Source organism: Micromesistius poutassou (genome assembly GCF_964030765.1).
Source record: "Micromesistius poutassou genome assembly, chromosome: 8".
In the NCBI taxonomy this organism is placed as follows: domain Eukaryota; kingdom Metazoa; phylum Chordata; class Actinopteri; order Gadiformes; family Gadidae; genus Micromesistius; species Micromesistius poutassou.
The window spans coordinates 20,628,266-20,648,816 of NC_140278.1; the positions used below are offsets into that span (position 1 = coordinate 20,628,266).

At 47.7% G+C, this 20,551-nt stretch overlaps 1 protein-coding gene and 1 long non-coding RNA gene across 2 annotated transcripts; both read right to left on the minus strand.

Annotated features, from left to right (window-relative positions):
* Nucleotides 1-1,624: 1,624 nt before the first annotated feature.
* On the minus strand, nt 1,625-18,638 carry c4b (complement C4B (Chido/Rodgers blood group)). The gene is made up of 41 exons (XM_084472055.1): nt 18,402-18,638; nt 18,065-18,236; nt 17,448-17,613; nt 17,233-17,303; nt 17,028-17,122; nt 16,837-16,919; nt 16,656-16,743; nt 16,443-16,563; nt 15,773-15,911; nt 15,527-15,639; nt 15,184-15,339; nt 14,639-14,809; nt 13,771-13,965; nt 13,531-13,674; nt 12,635-12,758; nt 12,299-12,385; nt 11,109-11,309; nt 10,905-11,019; nt 10,730-10,800; nt 10,497-10,636; nt 9,411-9,626; nt 8,838-8,889; nt 8,673-8,756; nt 8,199-8,405; nt 7,804-7,879; nt 7,487-7,679; nt 7,013-7,117; nt 6,589-6,751; nt 6,288-6,469; nt 5,968-6,126; nt 5,827-5,886; nt 5,627-5,717; nt 5,396-5,537; nt 4,572-4,656; nt 4,187-4,261; nt 3,993-4,095; nt 3,797-3,886; nt 3,605-3,703; nt 2,504-2,587; nt 2,245-2,377; nt 1,625-1,949 (listed from the first exon to the last, which is right to left on the minus strand). Exons 1-41 carry the CDS (start codon nt 18,467-18,469, stop codon nt 1,811-1,813), a joined length of 5,058 nt encoding a protein of 1,685 aa, XP_084328181.1. The 5' UTR covers nt 18,470-18,638; the 3' UTR covers nt 1,625-1,810.
* Nucleotides 9,881-10,488, minus strand: LOC311351896. Its single transcript, XR_014636765.1, has 3 exons — nt 10,290-10,488; nt 10,154-10,231; nt 9,881-10,073 (listed from the first exon to the last, which is right to left on the minus strand). It is a non-coding gene; the product is annotated as an uncharacterized lncRNA (long non-coding RNA).
* Nucleotides 18,639-20,551: the final 1,913 nt, after the last annotated feature.

Sequence of the window (20,551 nt, forward strand, 5' to 3'; positions counted from 1 at the left end):
ACATCCCTAGTTAAAGCAGACCTCCCTAGTTAAAACAGACACCCCTAGTTAGACGCCTAGAGTCGACCTCTGGTTGAATGCAGACCCCTTCAGAGCCCCGGTCCGTCTGACTACGTACGGTTCAACACTGCAGGTATTCAGCTCTGATTCCGGGGGCACAGGGCCCTCTCTCCGGATGAATGGGGTGCCCTGTGTGAGCTAATGAGATGTGGCTACGTGGGAGTTATGTAAGGAACCAAATATCAGTCAAGGACCACTGTGTGAGGACACCCGGCACCCTCCTCCTGGTGAACCACATGAAGACAAGTCAGCGGGACGGCGTCCACACAAACACACACACACACACACACACACACACACCGGGGATACCTCCTTGAACATAACCCATTCATGGGCCTGTTTGTGTTTTCAGACGCGCAGGTACAAGTACACAGGTCAACACCGACGCGCAACCGTCCGTAATAAGATCATTTATTTACATGCTAGCGTTGTCTAGCGTAGCCTAATGATCCGTCTCTCGCGGCGGCTTTTGAGAGACTCCTCATTCACGGAGAGACGCGACGGTTCTCACCCTTCCACCCTTGAGAGTCCGGGAACATACATGTGGTCCAATTAGTGTCACACGGCTGTGATGTGAGGGGGGGCACTTCAATGAAACGACCCCCCCCCCCCCCCCCCCCCCCCGGCACTGAACCCTGTGGTCCTCCTTCGGTGTCGATGATGGACAGGATGACCTCACAGGATGGAGCACCTCTAAAGGCGTCTCATTGGAGTCTGAACTCAAGGGTGGGTGGTCTCCCTGGCATCGCTGTAGCCCGCCTGGCAGCAATGAACCGCTCGGCCTGACTCACTCTCTGATACTACCCCGGCCTGACTCTCTGATCCAGGATCAGTGATAATACCTCTGCCTTGCTTTACTCTCTGATCCAGCCTGAAGATTGACTGAGAAGTGACGTCTATGTTTTTCATTGGAGTTCATTACCCTGTTAGGTTCAGTGATGAGGTATGATAGGGTTAACTTTGCTCTAGCACGGATGAGATCCGTCATTGGGACACGTTGGGATCCCCGTCACATTTGGGTAAAGATCTTTAATTAGGTCATTGACATTTATCTCGCTAGCAGCAGCTAAAGTGTCCGAGGGGCCTTTCTGAAGCCCAGGTAGACCTTGGTACCAGCGCCATGCTGGTACCGGGATTGCTGAGGTGAAACTATGCGATGTGTGTTTACCGTTATTGATTCAAATGTTATGTAATGTGTAGCGCTGAGCGAACAGAGTGGACATTGAGCTGACAGCGCTGTGACACTCTTAGTACTTCCCTGCTGTTGATATTGGAGCAGCACTTTAAAATAATAAAGTACATAAGCCTGCCCCTGTCCCCCCCCCCATACCCTCACCCCGCATACTCCCCCCCCCCCCCCCCCCCACTCTCACCCCCCTACTCCCCCACCCTCTACCCCCCCCCTACTCCCCCACCCTCTACCCCCCCCCTACTCCCCCACCCTCTACCCCATCCCACCCCCCTGTTTCTATATTTTATACTTATAAAATGATCTCCAACACATACATTTGGATATTATTTATATTTATATATATTTACGTATTGAAAGAGACAGAAACATGAAGAACATGCAGGGTTTTATTAGTACATTAATACATGTTGTTATAGGTGGATACGCAGAACATAAAGCATTGATTAACCACAGGACTTACACAGTTAATAAGTAGAATATCTGTGGTATATATATCTCCGTTAAGATTTGAGCAGTCTAGAGATCATGGTTCTGATGTAAAATATACTGAACCAAAGTTCACAACCTACAGTCATTCAGGTCGTTGGCAAATTCATTGTAATGTTTACAACGTATTATGTTTTTCGCAGATGAGGCGCAACGCTGATTATTAGGAACCAGCTCCACCCAGGTGGTGGAGTCCAACAGGTACTGCATTCTGAGCGAGAAAGACAGAGAGAGAGAGAGAGAGAGAGAGAGAGAGAGAGGGGGGGGGGGGTGGGGGGAGAGGGTGACAGAGAGAGAGAGAGCGAGAGCAAGAGCAAGAGCGAGAGGAGAGTGAGACAGAGAGACAGAGAGACAGAGAGAGAGAGAGAGAGAGAGAGGGGGAGAGAGGGTGACAGAGAGAGAGAGAGAGAGAGAGCGAGAGGGAAAAGAGTGTAGTTAGGGGGGAAGAGAGTCAACACAGCCTGGTATATGTGTCTTAGGGTTTGTATTTTCAGGGACACACTTACTCTCCGAGTGAGTCGGTGGTGGAGCCGTCCTTGCCCATGATGAGGTACTGCTGGCCCACCTCCAGCTGCTCCCTGCACTGCAGTCTGTTGGCAAACACTCTCCTGCTCTGTCCTGCTACCCTGGTGTCCTTACCTGCGTGGGACAGGACATACACGCTTCGTATCAAAGTAAAAGCCCTCCACGTGAACCATGAGTCACACGTTTGTATTCGTCTCGAGGTGTTGTGGGTTGTGGATCTCTTCTTTTTTTAAGCCTTACTTGATTTGAGGACCCTCATTACGTTTGTGGTGTAAAGCCGGAAGTTACTCTTGAAGGAGACATCAAGAACGTCCACCAGGTACCCTGAAAGCAAACCAGGAAGAATCTGAATAAACAGCAGCTGGTCCTGGTGCTTCAGCTGATGAACACAATGTGCTGAGATTAAGAGTTGTGGTGAAATGATTACATCTGTGAGAGGGTTAGTGTGAGAGGGTTAGTGTGACAGGGTGAGTGTGAGAGGGTTGGTGAGAGGGTTAGTGTGACAGGGTTAGTGTGGCAGGGTTAGTGTGAGAGGGTTGGTGTGAGAGGGTTGGTGTGAGAGGGTTAGTGTGAGAGGGTTGGTGTGAGAGGGTTAGTGTGACAGGGTTAGTGTGAGGGTTGGTGTGAGAGAGTTGGTGTGAGAGGGTTAGTGTGGCAGGGTTAGTGTGACAGGGTTAGTGTGAGAGGGTTGGTGTGAGAGGGTTAGTGTGAGAGGGTTGGTGTGAGAGGGTTAGTGTGACAGGGTGAGTGTGAGAGGGTTGGTGTGAGAGGGTTAGTGTGGCAGGGTTAGTGTGAGAGGGTTAGTGTGACAGGGTTAGTGTGAGAGGGTTGGTGTGAGAGGGTTAGTGCGAGAGGGTTGGTGAGAGGGTTAGTGTGACAGGGTTAGTGTGAGAGGGTTGGTGTGACAGGGTTAGTGTGAGGGTTGGTGTGAGAGAGTTGGTGTGAGAGGGTTAGTGTGGCAGGGTTAGTGTGACAGGGTTAGTGTGAGAGGGTTGGTGTGAGAGGGTTAGTGTGACAGGGTTAGTGTGAGAGGGTTGGTGTGAGAGGGTTAGTGTGACAGGGTGAGTGTGAGAGGGTTGGTGTGAGAGGGTTAGTGTGACAGGGTTAGTGCGAGAGGGTTGGTGAGAGGGTTAGTGTGACAGGGTTAGTGTGAGAGGGTTGGTGTGAGAGGGTTGGTGTGAGAGGGTTGGTGTGAGAGGGCTAGTGTGACAGGGTTAGTGTGACAGGGTTAGTGTGAGAGGGTTAGTGTGACAGGGTTAGTGTGACAGGGTGAGTGTGACAGGGTGAGTGTGACAGGGTGAGTGTGACAGGGTGAGTGTGACATGGTGAGTGTGTCCTCACTGTAATCCACCACGGGGTGGAAGCAGGCGTGCTGTAGCCGGCTGCCCTTCTTGATGTTGCTGTTGGCTATAAAGAGGTTCTTCACTTCATGGCAGGGTCCTGATGGAATAACGCACAACGTTAGCACGGTAGCAACAAAGCTCAGCGACGTCGGAGGAAGTTGGCCGCCAGCGGCTGAGAATGAAGACCTACTCTCTGCACACTGGCACACGTCATCAGAGCACAGTTTGGACACCTCCGTGCTCCTCTTCGGGGCAGAGTAGAATATAGTGCACTTTTTCACTGCAACGAAAGCAAAGAGCATAAACGAGGCTCACCCGGCCGGATCCGAGGGAATGAATGAAGACATGGAGTGGATTAAAAGGGTTATGGAAAGGATGGACGTTACTTGGTTCATAATAGTCGTAGAAGGAGGCTTGAGCGGGCTGCAACACGCTGATGGGTACGGTTTGTTTAGCCTCAAACGTTATGCACTGGCTCGCATGCTTGAGCTGCAGTGAAGGGATGTGAATACAGGGTCAGGAGCAGCATTAGCACGTGTTGTATCAAATCAGATGGGGTCGTGTTGTGAGAAGGCAGTACCTCGTTGAAGTACAGTATGACTCTCCCAGAAGAGATCTCATAATGGGAGATATAGAGCTCAGGGGGGCTTTTAAGCTGATGAAGAAACAGGTTAAGAGCAGATTAAGTAATTCAAGTTCAATTTAATTTGTATAGCCTTTTATCACAGGCACAGTCTCAAAGGGCTTAACAGGCCGTGTATTTATGACACCCCCCCTGACCCTAGCCCCCCAGAGGGCAAGAAAGGACTCCCTTAATTAGCTTCTTGAGAAGGAACATGGAGTGGGGATCCCTCCTTCCAGGGATGATCAGTGCAATGGGTGCCATAACTGACAAACAGGCAAGTACATTTACCATCGCATAACGAAGCTATGCTGATAATCTAATGAGAATGAGGCTTACTTACTCCGTCCAGATGCTCTGTATTAGCCTCAAAGCCACTGAGGAGGGTGATGTCTGCGATAGCCATGCCGGTTAGATTGCTGTTCAGGCTGTAACACACAAACAGATGTATGTCAACACTGGCCCCAGGCTATGTGGCTACAGGTGGAAACATATGGAGATAGAGAGGGGGATCCACACTCAGCTTCCCATTTGTTTTATAAACCCAATAAATGTGTTTAAAGTGAACTGAACTGAACTGAACTGAATCTGTGTGAACTGAACTAAACGGAATCTGTGTAAAGTGAACTGAACTGAACGTGTGTAAAGTGAACTGAACTGAACGTGTGTAAAGTAAACTGAGCGGAATTTATGTGAAGTGAACTGAACGTGTGTAAAGTGAACAGAACTGAATGTATGTAAAGTGAACTGAATTTAATTTGTGTAATGTGAACTGAACTGAATGTTTGCAAAGTGAACTGAACTGAATGTATGTAAAGTGAACTGAATTTAATTTGTGTAATGTGAACTGAACTGAATGTTTTTAAAGTGAACTGAACTGAATATGTGTAATGTGAACTGAACTGAACGTGTGTAAAGTGAACGGAACTGAATGTGTGTAAAGTGAACTGAACTGAATGTGTGTAAAGTGAACAGAACTAAATGTGTGTAAAGTGAACAGAACTGAATCTGTGTAAAGTGAACTGAATTTAATTTGTGTAATATGAACTGAACTGAATGTTTGTAAAGTGAACAGAACTGAATGTGTGTAAAATTAACTGAACTGAACGTGTGTAAAGTGAACTGAACCGTCTGAACACCATCAAGGTTGACAGGACTTGAACTCACCTTACACAGACATTGTACATCAGAGAGTTGTCTTTAGCAGAGTTTCCGTCGATTTCTCTTCTGCGTCGTGTTCTGTGCTGGTCGATTTCTGCATCGTAATCGTAGTTTTCATCAAAGTACTGGTAGTTGTTCAGAATCTTAGCTGTTGAAAGAATAGTTGGCACTGTTTCTATTTCTTTACACTGTTCAAAGTATCTTTTGAGCTGATGTTAATATACTAGACAAACTCACAGGTGTACTGAGCTTTCCCCTCTAGCGTCACATTGATGTTCAGTAATCTACAGGTTTCCTGGGGCACCATCAGATAGAAGTGCTTCATGACCTGTACAGATTAACTGCTGAGTTTCTATTCATTCATTCCTTTTTTTTTTTTTCTTTTTTTTTTTTACTTTTGACAAACATTGAGCAGAAAATCAAACCATCCCCCTTACTTTAATTTTGACGTTTCCTGATCCTTTCAGTTCCACCTTGATCTCGTTTCCTATCATGGACTGAGATGACAAACAGGATTAAAAAGATGAGTAGTAGTTCTACTGGCTCAGACCCGGGGCGTCCATAATGCTGTACCGTACCTTCAGCTCTACTACCACTTTGTCCGTAGGATCTTTTAACAACAACTCCTCCTTTTCCGATCTTCCCGATACGAAGAACTCTGCCTCCACCGTACTGAACGTCTCAGCGGGCTTCTTCACGTCGTACTCTGCCAAGGCCTCCAGAGCCACGATGGTGTCCTGCACACAAGAAAGTACTTGAACATGGCTCGTAGTTGTACTTCAATATAGCTCGCAGTTGTACTTGAGCATAGCTCATAGTTGTACTTGAACATAGCTTGTAGTTTTACTGAAGCTATGAACATTAGCGCTGTTTGTTTCCCATGAAGGAACCAGGTCACCTGCGTTGACATGAACCCCCCGCCGTAGTTCTCCTGCGCGACCAGCCAGCAGGAGGCGCTGTCGGCCCACGGGAAGTCCTGGTGCGCTACGGCCGTCAGCAGGGCGTAGGCCGTGGTTTCCACCGTGATAGCATCCGAGGGGCTATCTGGATCGTTTTTCCACACCCGGCAGCCGTTGTCATCTGTGGAGTGTAAAAAAAGTCAACAACACGCCCACGCAACTGTTTCAGTGTGACCACGGTGTTCGTGTCTTCTAGAACCAACATTGTGTTGATGGACCGACATTGTGTGTTTGACCGACCTATCCTAGCCAGAGCTTGGAGCTGCTTCCAGGCTGGTTTGGCTCCGTCTCTATCAGGCAGACAGACGGCCAGGCAGTAGGCTGTGATGGCGACAGCATACGGACTCTCTAGCTCCTCCACATGGGAGAGGAGGTACGATGTCGAGTTGGCGATACTGGCTTCCTAAGGACAAAATATATATTAAAAAAATCATGGATAGGTACAGTGAAAAGACATAAAAACAGAAAGCATGTACGGTTCCTCAAGCAGTGCTACTAGCACCCCTATGGGTCGATTAGGGAACTGCATGCAAATGAAATATGCAAATTAAAAAAAACACAAAAAAAGAGGGTGGCGGGAACAGCAGTGGAAGAGAGTTGAAGATGTGTCGATAGATATCTATATGTATGTATATATAAAGCTCTATGGATAGGTGTAGCTCACCATGTCGCTCTTCATGCTCTCGTCGACGAATGGGATGGCGTGTTGCAGCGCCACGGTTATGAACGCCGTTATGGACATGTCCTTCCCAGCGCCTCTGATCCCGCCCTGTAGCGGAGGGACAGGCGGTGGGTCGGGAGAAGCACACCTTTAAAAGGTGACATATTACACCACCAGGTGTGAGTGTGATTAGCCCTAACAAGCCGTTTTGAAAATCTGCCTCTTCTGACATCACAGGTGGGCGTGTCCACCTGGATGTGTGACGGATTAGATGAGCAACGTTTTCTACAGTCCGCTGGGTAAGGCTGGTGGACTGATCTATCCAGCACACATCTAGGTGGACACTCCCACTTGTGATGTCAGAAGAGGCGGATTTTAAGAACGGCTGGTGACGGCTAATCACACTCACACCGGGTGGCGTAACATGTCACCTTTTAACCAACCCAATGTGTGAGTGGTCTCCTGAAACCAGCTTACGTCCATCTCCCTGTGGTACACGGGATGGGGGTCCGAGAAGGAGCCGTCCGGCTTCTGCACGGACATCAGGAAACGGGCCGAGGTGACGATGTCCTGATTGGCCACCTCCTGGCCCATGTGACCCCGCGGGCCCCTCCCGGCCATCTGGCGTTCCGCCAACAGAGACAGCACTTTCACAACAAGAGCGGTGAGCCTGGGGGTCAGAGTAGGGCGCGGTTAACGCCAGCGCCGCTGTTTAGCGGGAGCCCACCTTCAAAGATAGATATAGATATAGATATACAGATAGATATACAACAATATACATAAAGAGTGCCTACCAATGACTTGATGGAGTCGTGAGCCATGCTCCATAAGATCCGTCAGCTTTTTTGAAAGTCAGAATTCTCATCAAACCTGGAGAAAAACATAATTGTTATTACATATTTGCGTACTGGGCTGACTCAGGGGGGCCTGACTTTCTTTCTTCTCTTTGTTGACAACTGTTAGACCTCATGACATCATCATGACATCATCATGACACGCGCACGACATCATCACAACATCATCATCATCATCACGACATCACCCTCGCGACATCCTCGTGATTTCATCGTGACATCATCATCAACGACGTCGTCCTCGCGACGTCGTCCCGACTAGCGTGCTGAATGCACAGCGGTGAGCAGGTGTGTGTGGGAGGAGTGGGGTGAAGTGCTCTCCGGACGTTGCTGACCCTGCTCAGTCGCCTGGAGGGCCGTGTCCCTGGAGCCGGGCGGCAGCTTGACCCACTGCTGGCTGAGGTCCAGGTAGCGCAGAGCCAGGACTGTCGGGGACATCAGCTTCATGGTCTGCTCCGCGCAGCCGTGAGGCATCCTCAGCAGACCGGCGACCCCCTCGGGAGAGAGGAGGACTCTGGCACTGGACTCGCCGAACCCCGCCCCTGGGAGTAGGACTCAGCGGTGACTGGCTGTATGCACTTGTGATACTTGCAGCCATTATTTTTTAACCGTAGTGAAACTCGACTTTAGTCTTTTGATATGATTGCAGTTTTTCCGAATGAACCAGAGACTCAAAACTGTTTCTAGAGGAGCTTTTTTGATGCGAAGAGAGAATTTAGCGTCGGATCAAGTGTGATATTTAACAATGGTTTTATATGACTGTTATAAGATGATAATGTTACCACGACCCCAGTGGGCTCAGCACACACCTTCCATCTTAATGAATAGATTGGAGGCGGATCCAGGGACCGTCTCATTGGGTAGATTCCCGTCGATGCTGAAAGAAGCCCCCCCTGAGCAGACAACAGAACGTCCATTGGTCAATCAGAAATGAAAACATCATAGATTAAAAGTTTGAAAGTGAAAAGGGTCACCTTTCAAATCAAATTTCGAAGTAATCTCCTTCGTCTTTTCTTCTCCTTCTGTCTACAAACAACATTAAAAAAACAGAGGTACACTCACTGAACCTTTGCTATTAAGAGTTGAAACTGCAAAGTAAACTCTTGATCGGTTAATTCCCATCAAGTAATGAACACCTTTGATGGTATTTAAGCTCAGTGCATGTTTGTCTGTTGCTATGTATTGTTGTAGCTCTCCTGTCTAACCCATGGTGGTTTGTATGAATGGTTGTAGGGTTTTAATGGAGTCTATTGGCATCATGCTATACTGTTGTTATCTGTTGCTGTGTGTATTCTTTAATATGTTTTTACGTTTTAGCCATCCTGTGCCTTGTCATCTTGTCAAAGGACTACAGTTGAACATTAGCCTGCTGGCTAACACTGGCACATTTACAGAAATGTAGATTAACGTGCACTGTCCTCTAAATGAATAAATGAATTGAAAAGAAATAGCCAGAATACCTTCCTCGTGCGCTTTCACCCAGACTACCGGTTCCATACCCAGTACGTTTTGCGACATATGAGTCGTCGTTAGATCCATTGACTTACCCAAACATTCAGGTTTTTTTCAATGGCGTCGAGTTCCACGTCATTGACGAAGTCATAAAGCCGTATTTTGACGGGTATGGGGCCGACCTCCATGGGGACGGCAGCGAAGTTCACCAGCGCAGAGGAGCCGCTCGCCACACTGACGTTCACGAAGGCAGTGAACGTGGAGGAGCCCGGGGAGCAAAGCCCGGGAGTCTGCTCCATGTGGACGGCCATCTGGAACCACAGACCAGGGGACAGGGTGAGCCCTACACCAGACCTACAGGTGGAGACCTACACCAGACCTACAGGTGGAGACCTACACCAGACCTACAGGTGGAGACCTACAGGCTGAGACCTACAGGTGGAGACCTACAGGCTGAGACCTACACCAGACCTACAGGTGGAGACCTACAGGCTGAGACCTACAGGTGGAGACCTACAGGCTGAGACCTACACCAGACCTACAGGTGGAGACCTACACCAGACCTACAGGTGGAGACCTACACCAGACCTACAGGTGGAGACCTACAGGCTGAGACCTACAGGCTGAGACCTACAGGCTGAGACCTACACCAGACCTACAGGTGGAGACCTACACCAGACCTACAGGTGGAGACCTACACCAGACCTACAGGTGGAGACCTACACCAGACCTACAGGTGGAGACCTACAGGCTGAGACCTACACCAGACCTACAGGCTAAGACCTATAGCAGACCTGTGTCAGACCTACAGGAGACCTACAGGAGACCTACAGGAGACCTACACCAGACCTACAGGTGGAGACCTACAGGCTGAGACCTACAGGTTCAGACCTACACCAGACCTACAGGCTGAGACCTACACCAGACCTGTGTCAGGCCTACACAAGACCTACACCAGACCTACAGGCTAAGACCTATAGCAGACCTGTGTCAGACCTACAGGAGACCTACAGGAGACCTACAGGAGACCTACAGATTCAGACCTACAGGCTGAGACCTACAAGTTGAGACCTACACCAGACCTACATGATTGAGTCTTTGCAGAAAGGCACCTGAAGGACTAAATAGTGTATGGATACCACTGAGATGTTCAGGGGCCCAACGGGCATCCAGGTCTTTACCTGTACAGTAGCAGACCCATAGTTGTAGATGACTGCCACCACTGTCATTTGTTCATATCTCCTGACCGAGTAGGGCAGTCTCAGAGACACGAAGATGTTCTTGAAGGTTTTCAGCTCCACTGGCTCAACCACACAGAATCCTGCATGGGACACCAAGTCCAAAGCTCCGGTCATTCATGACACACTGGCTTATATCAGAAAGGGTGACTGGAAGGTGAGAAAGTCAGTGTTACCGTGAGTTGGAGATAGAGAGACTGCCTGAATTTCCCAAGTGGTAATAGAATCCGGTGGAGATAAAGTGTACCTAAAAAGGTTTGTATTTGTTAATATTATTTTTGTAATGTTAATGTATGTATTTTTTAGGACATGAATAAAAAAGTATAAAAAATATATAAAATATTGCATTACTCGTGTTCGCCAGTGACGTCAAAATATGTAAACGCAAAACTTGGAGCAAAATTTCGACGGATCCTTTGGGCCCTGCTGCCAATGAAATATTCCTCAATATCCAGTAGACTGACAGCTGGAGAGAGGGAACGATAACACATAAATCAATCAATCAATCAATCACAAGCCCTTCTGTTGACACGACTTCTTTCCACCGGCGCTCACTTCTGCCAAATCCGTTGTCTTCTGCCGCGCTCTTCCTCAGCGCCTCCCCCCGAAGACAGCACCTGAAGAAGAGGTCCGCGCACTGCGGATCGGCGTCCATCTCCGTCACCCTGGCCCTGCGCTCCTCACAGGAGAGCCTCATGGGGATGGAGGAGAAGCCCTGCTCGCAGCACTGCTGGAGCTCAGCGCTCAGGTTCCCCTCTGAGGAGGAGAGAGGGGGATCCGCTCACACCAAACGGGGCGGGTCTCCGTGTTCACTGACCAGTGACACGTTTCATGTTTACGTTTACAATTTACAATCAGGGGCGTTGAGCCTTAATCCAAAGCGACTTACAATAGGTATGAATTTCCCCTGGGGATCAATAAATTATACATCTGTCTATCTGTCTTTCATTTGTCATAAGAATAATAAACAACAATGTATCTCTGTGGGTACAGTAAGGATGTTCATAGAACCAAGCACTGACAATCACTAGGTTAACCCATTCCCCGTACACACTAACCATCACTAGGTTAACCCATTCCCTGTACACACTAACCATCACTAGGTTAACCCATTCCCCGTATACACTAACCGTCACTAGGTCAACCCATTCCCCGTACACACTAACCGTCACTAGGTCAACCCATTCCCCGTACACACTAACCGTCACTAGGTCAACCCATTCCCCGTACACACTAACCGTCACTAGGTCAACCCATTCCCCGTACACACTAACCGTCACTAGGTTAACCCATTCCCCGTACACACTAACCGTCACTAGGTTAACCCATCCCCCGTACACACTAACCGTCACTAGGTTAACCCATTCCCCGTACACACTAACCATCACTAGGTCAACCCATTCCCCGTACACACTAACCATCACTAGGTTAACCCATTCCCCGTACACACTAACCATCACTAGGTTAACCCATTCCCCGTACACAACACAGATAGCTAGGATAAGAGGCTACACAATGCTAAGTACTATTCTTAAGTGCAAGGACGTGTAACATACAATAAGTGAGTACATTAAGTGCCAGGAAGTACAACATACAATAAGTGCGTCAGAGGGGGGGGGGTGTGTGTGTGTGTGTGTGTGTGGATGGGGGGGGGGGGGAGGGGGGATGGCTATGCAGAGTCTAGGTGAACTGATGTGTGATATCACGTTATATATTTTGTCTCGTGAATGTCGTTTTTGCCTTACTCATCTCCAGCAGCTCATGTCGGAGGTCGAGGGCCCGTCTCGAGCGCCGGACAGCTCTGGGTTCACACCTGGACCCTTTAGGGAGTTCTGAGGAACGACGGCCCTTATTAGGGTCATTTGAGCTTATAGCGGGTTACGCACTACTTTTGAGGGAAGAATAAAGAGAGATTCAAGAGGACGGAGAGAGGGACGAGAGAGACTCATACTAGACAGTATTACGTGTGTGTCTCATGGAATAGACAGGGCTAGCGTCGGCCACGTTTTTTTTAAAATATCGACTGCTATTATTATATTATTATGTTGTATATTGTTAAGAGCGCGCCTTGCTTTCCATACCGTTAATTTTGGGTGTAAAACCTGAAGACACAAAGGACAAGCCGGCCTCGGTGAAGACGGAGTCCTGGTTGGGCCCGCCCCGGTACGAGCAGCCCAGGTCGTAGGACTCCATGGCAGAGAACACCTGGGGGGTTCAACACAACTTTATTGATGAGGCTCTTCTCACACCAAACAGGCTAAACCACTCGGTGAGGGGTTTTCACACATACGTATCGTATAAGCGGTGTTGCGCAGATGAGCCTGCTAGTGTGTGTGTTACACTGTGGCTGTGGACTCTGTGTCTTGTACTTACATTTACATTTACATTTAGGGCATTTAGCACGACGCTTGTACTTTGTGATTGGACGGTATTGCCGTGTGGGCGGGGCTAGCTGAAGAAGGCCTATACACCGTGCATGCGAAGCGTTTGGGGCTCAGATCAGGCTCCCTGTGTGGGGGGCCTGAGGCTCAATGGAGTGAGTCATGGTGGACTGTTTAGTGTTACTGATCAATAATCTATAATCAAGTTTGGGCTCTCAGAAGCACGTGTTGGCCTGGCCCGGGGGACATCACGACACTTTGGTGGCAGTGCTGGGATCCAGTGCTGGGATCCAGTGCTGTGTGTGTGTGTGTGTGTGTGTGTGTGTGTGTGAAGGAGAGAGAGGGTGAGTGTGTGTTGTGTGTGTGTGTGTGTGTGTGTGTGTGTGTGTGTGTGTGTGTGTGTGTGTGTGTGTGAAGGAGAGAGAGGGTGAGTGTGTGTTTGTGTGTGTGTGTGTGTGTGTGTGTGTGAAGGAGAGAGTGTGTGTGTGTATGTGTGTACGTGTGTGTGTGTGTGTGTGTGTGTGTGTGTGTGTGTGCATGTGTGTGTAGGAGAGAGAAGGTGCGTGCGTGCGTGCGTGCGTGCGCGCGTGCGTAACCTGCTTGGCCGTCAGTCTGTTGTGCCGGTCCAGAGCGTACATCGCCTTGTCGACCACCAGCAGCGCCACCTTGGCCCTCCCCGCCACCTCCACCTTCAGCTTGGTGGTCTCCCCCGGCGTGACCAGGGGGCTGGAGGGACTGACCTGCGTCCAAACAACCAATCAGCATTCAGCCGGTCGGCGGAGCGTACACCAACGTCTAAGTGTCTCAAGTGTCACGGCGACTACAAAGGCGCTCACTTTGACCGCCGTCTCACACTGGTCGACCACGTCGACCCACACGGAGTCGGACACCAGGCCGCCCTGCTGGTCGTAGTAGTAGCCAATCAGACGCAAGGAGGGCACCATCTGGGCGGTGATCCGGATCCCGGTGCGACCCTGCCGGGACAGAGTCCCCACAGAGCCCTGGTCCACCAGCACCCCGTGGCTCAAGACCTGCAACACACGACTCAGCTGACTGGTTCATCTGAACCCTCTGAGCTCCAAGTACGTCTCGCTGCGACCTGCGGGAAGGCGGGGCGTGACATCACTGCTCACCCGCCCACATCACAGGCGAGTGCATTCTTAATTAGATGTTTCATTTGAAATAATAAATGGGAACTAATCAAATCATTCGTTGTGCAGTAGTGAAATATTTTATGTTAAGGCCTAGCTAATCTAGGTCAGGTTTGGGTTAGGGTTAGGGGTTAGGGTTAGGTTTAGGGGTTATGGTTAGGGTTAGGGTTAGGTTAGGGTTAGGGGTTATGGTTAGGGTTAGGTTTAGGGGTTAGGGGTTATGGTTAGGGTTAGGTTAGGGTTAGGGGTTATGGTTAGGGTTAGGTTTAGGGGTTATGGTTAGGGTTAGGGGTTAGCTGCTAGTTCAAGAGGACGTATTTAGTTCAAGTATTTTCAAGAAAGACGTATTTTTCTTCTTCTGTTGGTTTTATATGGGCTACGCAATCCCAGAATGCACTCGCCCGTGATGTGGGCAGGGCGTGATGTCACACCCCGCCTTCCCGCAGGCCGCAGCGAGATGCTTCTCCTGAGCTCGGCTGAAACGTGGACGACGGTGTTGACGACGATGATGATGACGACGATGACGATGACGACGACGATGACGATGGCTCACCAGGTAGTACACCAAAGGATCTTGGAGGACAGCACTCTTGACGTGGAACGTGACGTCGAGCTGTTGGTTGACTTTGAACTTCGTGAGGGGAAGGCTGATGTACAGGTAGTGCTGACTGGGCGAGGACATGAGCTTCAAGACCTTCTCCTGCGTCACGGTGCCGGCTCGGACCTGTTCCAAATGAAGGAGATAGAAAACCGCCTTGGTGGGACATGCACTTAATCTGAAGACTGTTGTTGAAAACGATAACTTGTCACGTTGGTATCTTTATGATTGTGTAATGTATTGTGCTGTGTGTGTTGTCTCCTCTATTTTGTATTTTATCTATTTATTTGCTGCCTCTTCTGTTTGTATTTTATCTATTTATTTGCTGTCTCTTCTGTTTGTACTTTTTATATTTATTTTATTAGGGACTACGGATGCAAATTAGCAACTCTGCTATAATCCCGCATGTTTACAGAGATGTTTAAACATCAATGTTCATTAATGTGCACTGTCCCTATTAAAAAATAAAGCATTTATTATTATTATTATATGTCGATTACGTTAAGAGTGATGTGTGCAGGAGGAGAAGCTGGGAGATTGAAGATGTGCACCGCTGCCCCCTCCTGGTTGGTGACGCGCTGTTGGGTCTCCCCCAGGAGACTGAGTTCTACGGGGACCTCAGAGGCTGGGGAACCATCCGGAAAACGCAGGAATACCTGACAACGGGAGTCAAAGGTTATCTATCAATCATACTGACACTAGCCTAATACTCATACTACTACTACTACTACTAATAATAGGAGATATAATATCATCATACTAATACAAATCATAATAATAATAATACTAAATAATATTTTTATATCTATATATTATTATTATTATATACTTATATCTACTTACCATGACGTCTAATGGAGCTCCAGGAATGAAATGTGATCGAATTCGAGATAGGTCGATTTCATACGGTCGAGAAACGATCGGAAGAGAAATCTCGGCCTCCTGCATCTCGCTGCCTGGAAGCACATGACCAGGGTTAGCCCCGCCCCCCAGCCCACCACCACCACCGCCACCACCACCGCCACCGCCACCGCCGCGCACATGGCCGTACATCGCCTCATTACTGTGTGGGGGCGGCGGTGGACGTACTCTGTTGTTCTGTGACCGACACGCTCATCAGCAGTTCCGCGCCCTCTTGCTCCAGGTAGGTGAGGTTACACCCTTGGGTTTGCAGCTGCGTCTTTAACTCCTCCGCCCTGAGAGTCACTGTGCCCACACCGTCCTCAATCTGTGGAGAAAGTGGTTCGGGGTTTTTACTTTATTTTAGTTGAAGTCTGTGTTTCATTAGCTTCCCCAAAAGACTCCAGACTCACTTGCTCAGAGTGCACCTGCACTCTGCATAGCCTAACCCCCTTACCCCCCTGGCTCTTGGTTCTATGAACATCCTTACTGTACCCACAGCGATATATTGTTTTATCTCTTTCTTCTGACAAATGGCTTATTGTAAGTTTCCCCAGTTAAAAACTTGAGGCTCAGTTATGGTACCACGTCGACGTAATGACAATGCAGACACTTTGACGCAGTCGTGAACCTGTTTTGGTTCTGCGTCAAGTTTTAGTGAGTGGACCAATCACATCACAGCCCTTGCTGCTGCGTAGCATCGATGCAAGGTTACAATTTCTGGGAGGCTCACGTCAGGCGGCTTGCGGTGGACGCAAGGAGGGTCCGCAAGGAGGGTCCGCAAGGACGTAACGGGTCCGTAACCCCCTTGTGTTGCGTCTATGTCCAACCATAACTAAGCCTTTAGCTTGGAGCTCACCGAGCCGGTCTTCTCCAGTCCTCGGATCATCCGGGAGACTTTGAGACACTCGGAGCCCTGCAGGCCGGCCACCCTGAACCAGGAGTGGAAGCTCCCAGCCACCTTCTCCCCGTACGAGTACCTGTGTGAGAGACCACTACCGTCAGACCACACCCCTCAGGGGAAGCTAAGATAATAATCCATGTGCTCATCGCTTGATTCATCCAGACTCACTTGGCCGTCACGGTGAAGGTAAACGTCTCGCGCTCCAACAGAACGTAGCGTTCCTCAGAGTTTAGGATCACCTCGAAACTTGGTAAAACTGCCGTTCAAAGACAATGGGTTACTTTTGCTACTGAAATGCATAAAGTTGCATAAACGCTGACAAAGGTTAATATAAAATGTACACACTCACCAAACTTCTGGACCTGAAACTCCAGAGTAGCAGCATGTTCCTTATCGCCTTCATAATGTGCCACAATTTTCCATGTACCCAGTCTGAAAAGAAACCCACGAATGCAAAATAATCAATACATAAGGAGGTGAATGAGGAGGTGAGGAACAGGTCAGATGCCCTCATGCAGGCCTTCTGATGGGCCTCCGTACCCGGCGACGTCGGGGAGGTGAAGATCACTGGTGTACAGGCCACCGAACGGAACGTGGAGAGAGGAGGACAGCTTCAGGCGGTTCCCAGATGGGTTCTGTGGAAGGTGAGAGTCCATTAAAAATCACAAATAGTGCACCTTGGTCTTCAGAAAGTTTCCTCAGAAGATCAGATTTGAGACGCATCACAACCCACTGAAATACTCACAAAGACGGAGATTTCAATATTTTCCTCTAAGGGCCGCATGGCGTGGTCCAGTGCGAAGATCCTGTACTTGACTGGAAGTTCGGGATCGAGTCAAACACATAAATGAATAAGGTGGGATGAGTAATATATCACGTACGAAGAAGAACACAGTTCAGATTCAGTTATGGTAAATTCAAGCAGGAGCTGCTGGTGTTGTTGTTGCTGTGCGCTCGGACCTCGATCTGCCGGTTTGTAGAGGGGCTGGTGGGTCTGGATGAAGAGGTAGCCCCTGTGCATGGAGACCAGCACGCGGGTCATCTTCCTCACCGGCGTCTCGGCCACCAGCAGAAGGTACGGATCAGACCTAAACTTTAGCAGACCCTCCATCGTCCTCCTGTCTATCTGTACACATTAAGACGGAATACATGTTAAGAATGTACACTTGTAAACGTCAAACTTGACAAATGTGAAATATGTAAATGAAAAGCAACAGTTTTAGTCTACCTTGAGCTGTGTTTCAACAACGCAGAGTGTAACCTGTGTCTTCTCTACATTATTGAGCTATGTTTCAACAACGTACAATGGTTAAGTGTAACCTATGTCTTCTCTACATTATTGAGCTATGTTTCAACAACGTACAATGGTTAAGTGTAACCTGTGTCTTCTCTACATTATTGAGCTATGTTTCAACAACATACAATGGTTAAGTGTAACCTATGTCTTCTCTACATTATTGAGCTATGTTTCAACAACGTACAATGGTTAAGTGTAGCCTATAACTTGTCTGCATTATTGAGCTGTGTTTAAACCAGTCGTTTAGTCAGTGCGACCGATGTATGCCACGTTGTCTAACCATGAGCTCCACGGTGTGGATGGCTCCGCCGTTAGACGAGGTGGTCTTTCTCTCGGACACGACCTCGCCGGTCCTCTCATCCTCCAGATAGAGGGTGGCGGCCGAGGACGTCTGAACAAAGACCTTCTCGTTGACGTTGACGTGGAACACTTTTGGGGCCGAGATGAAGAATCTGTACGTTCAACACATGTGAATAAAAATGCTATTTCAATCAGGAAATATTAACAGTAAATCAATTAGAAAATAATAAATTAATTAAAAAAAATAACTGTAGAAATTTCAATTTCATGATTCTTCACAGTGGTGGAGCCATATTATTTTCTAAATTTAGGCCTACCTTTTACTGGCACACACAGACTCCAGAGCCAAGATGAGCAAAAGCAACAAACAAGTAGACTTGTCCATTCTGGAGCCTCAACTGGTCCGAATGTCCAGGTCTGAGCCACTGGTCTCCAGTTGTCTGGTCTTATAGTCCTGGTCTGAGCCACTGGTCTTATAGTCCTGGTCTGAGCCACTGGTCTCCAGTTGTCTGGTCTGATAGCCCTGGTCTGTGCCACTGGTCTCCAGTTGTCTGGTCTTATAGTCCTGGTGTGAGCCACTGGTTGTCTGGTCTTATAGTCCTGCCCCTTGTGCTCACTGTCACAGTTGCAATGGCTGCAGTTGAATTTTTAATACTGAGCTCACAATTTGAAAGCTAAGAAGAATACAACTACAGTATCTGTGTTTTGAACCTGTTTTAAAAGAGAGAAAAAAAAAAATACTTTCTTAGTTTTGTGATATTAGATAACAGAAAAACATTAGCAGCTTGGGCTCACTCTGGGGTTTCTGCCAAATATGTGAGGGCAGTGTTGTCATCTGCTCTCTCATTGGTCTCTTCAAAAACTGCCCCGTTTCTTCTAAATCATGTGATTTACTGGAAGTTTCAGATATTTAAGTTTCATTATTGATCACTGTTTAAACAACACATTTTGGTTTAGCGTAACTTATATCTTCTCTACATTATTGAGCTATGTTTAAACAAGGCTTAGTGTAACCTATGTATTCTCTACATTATTGAGCTATTTCATTTTAGCTCAATAAATCTCAGTCACCATCTTCTGACTCATTATTTATTGCTGTCATTGATTTTTTTGTTTTTATTTTTAGCACGTACGGTAAACACATGTTTACCTTGACTTAAAATTTCGCTTGATGGCACCAACATCATGTTTTGCACAAACCATCCTCAAGGTGGTGCTATATTGCGCCATAGCCTCTCTGTTTATTTTTTTTAAGTCATAGCCTACATTATAGTTCTGAAGAAGAGGTATATCGCACGATGAGGTATATCGCACGAGGCAGTGCGCACGATGAAGTGGCCCTACGGCGAGGCTGCGAGCCCCCCCCCCCCCAAGCCAAGACTCAAGTTATGAGGCTCCTTGATGGATTCATAAATTGTATGTAGATCTTCAGTCTTTAAAGGTATAGGCCAACTGAACTGAACCCCCTTAACTGAGGGCGTACCCCCCCCCCCCCCCCCCATCCCCCATAGAAGACGTAAGTAAACAGGGTGCTGCCTTTTTCTGAATAAATAGCACTGTAACGTGTACTTTTCCCGACCAAATTAAATGAGTTGTTTTGATTCAAGGCTTTATGTCCTATGGAGGAATATATATATATATACATACACAATATATAAAAATATTAACGTTGATATTAATATTAAAAAAACTTGATCCAATCTGATGAGAAATGTAAACGTTATGGTGCTCTTTATCCATAAAGACCGCAGCTCCCTATAGAACTTGCATTTGTTTACATGTCCGTCTTGACCGCTCCAATATGGCGTCGACATCGACGTACGATCCAGGCGTCGATGTATAAATGTCTGGATATAGAGGGCTAATTAAGGTAACATTACCCAACGATCCATATTCTCGTGGGATTATCCTTATACACTAATTTAAATTGAATTGAATTGAATTTTATGAAAGTAAAAAACTTATGAAAGTCCGTTATCCGTTATCACAATCAAAATGTCCAAAAATAAAAAATAACTACTGACAACTACGAGCATTTTTTAGCCTGGCTATTGCCAGGCCAAGCTCAATCGTAGATCGCACGTTGTAGGCCTACACCTTCTGCAGGGCGAACTCAAATCGCCGGCAGAATGGCGGGGCTACCCAGTCTAAGCATATTTCCCACTGGGCTTTGAATGCTAACCACCGCTGGGGGGCGACATAACTCCTTTAGAACCTATCCACCTGCAGCTGCAATCTGTTGCTTTTCTCCACAAGCTGCTTTCTTGGTATGACATTCTGCGTTCCACTCATTATATTGAGTAATTTACTGATATTTGAGTATTTTGGGGAAAGGCATGAGATTGTTACTACTGCTGTTTACTCACACATAAAACAGTCCATATTGTAAAGTTGTTTAACAATTAAATAAATTAAGAAAAATGATACACTTTGATGAGCAGAGTTATACAACCTTTAATTGCAAAAA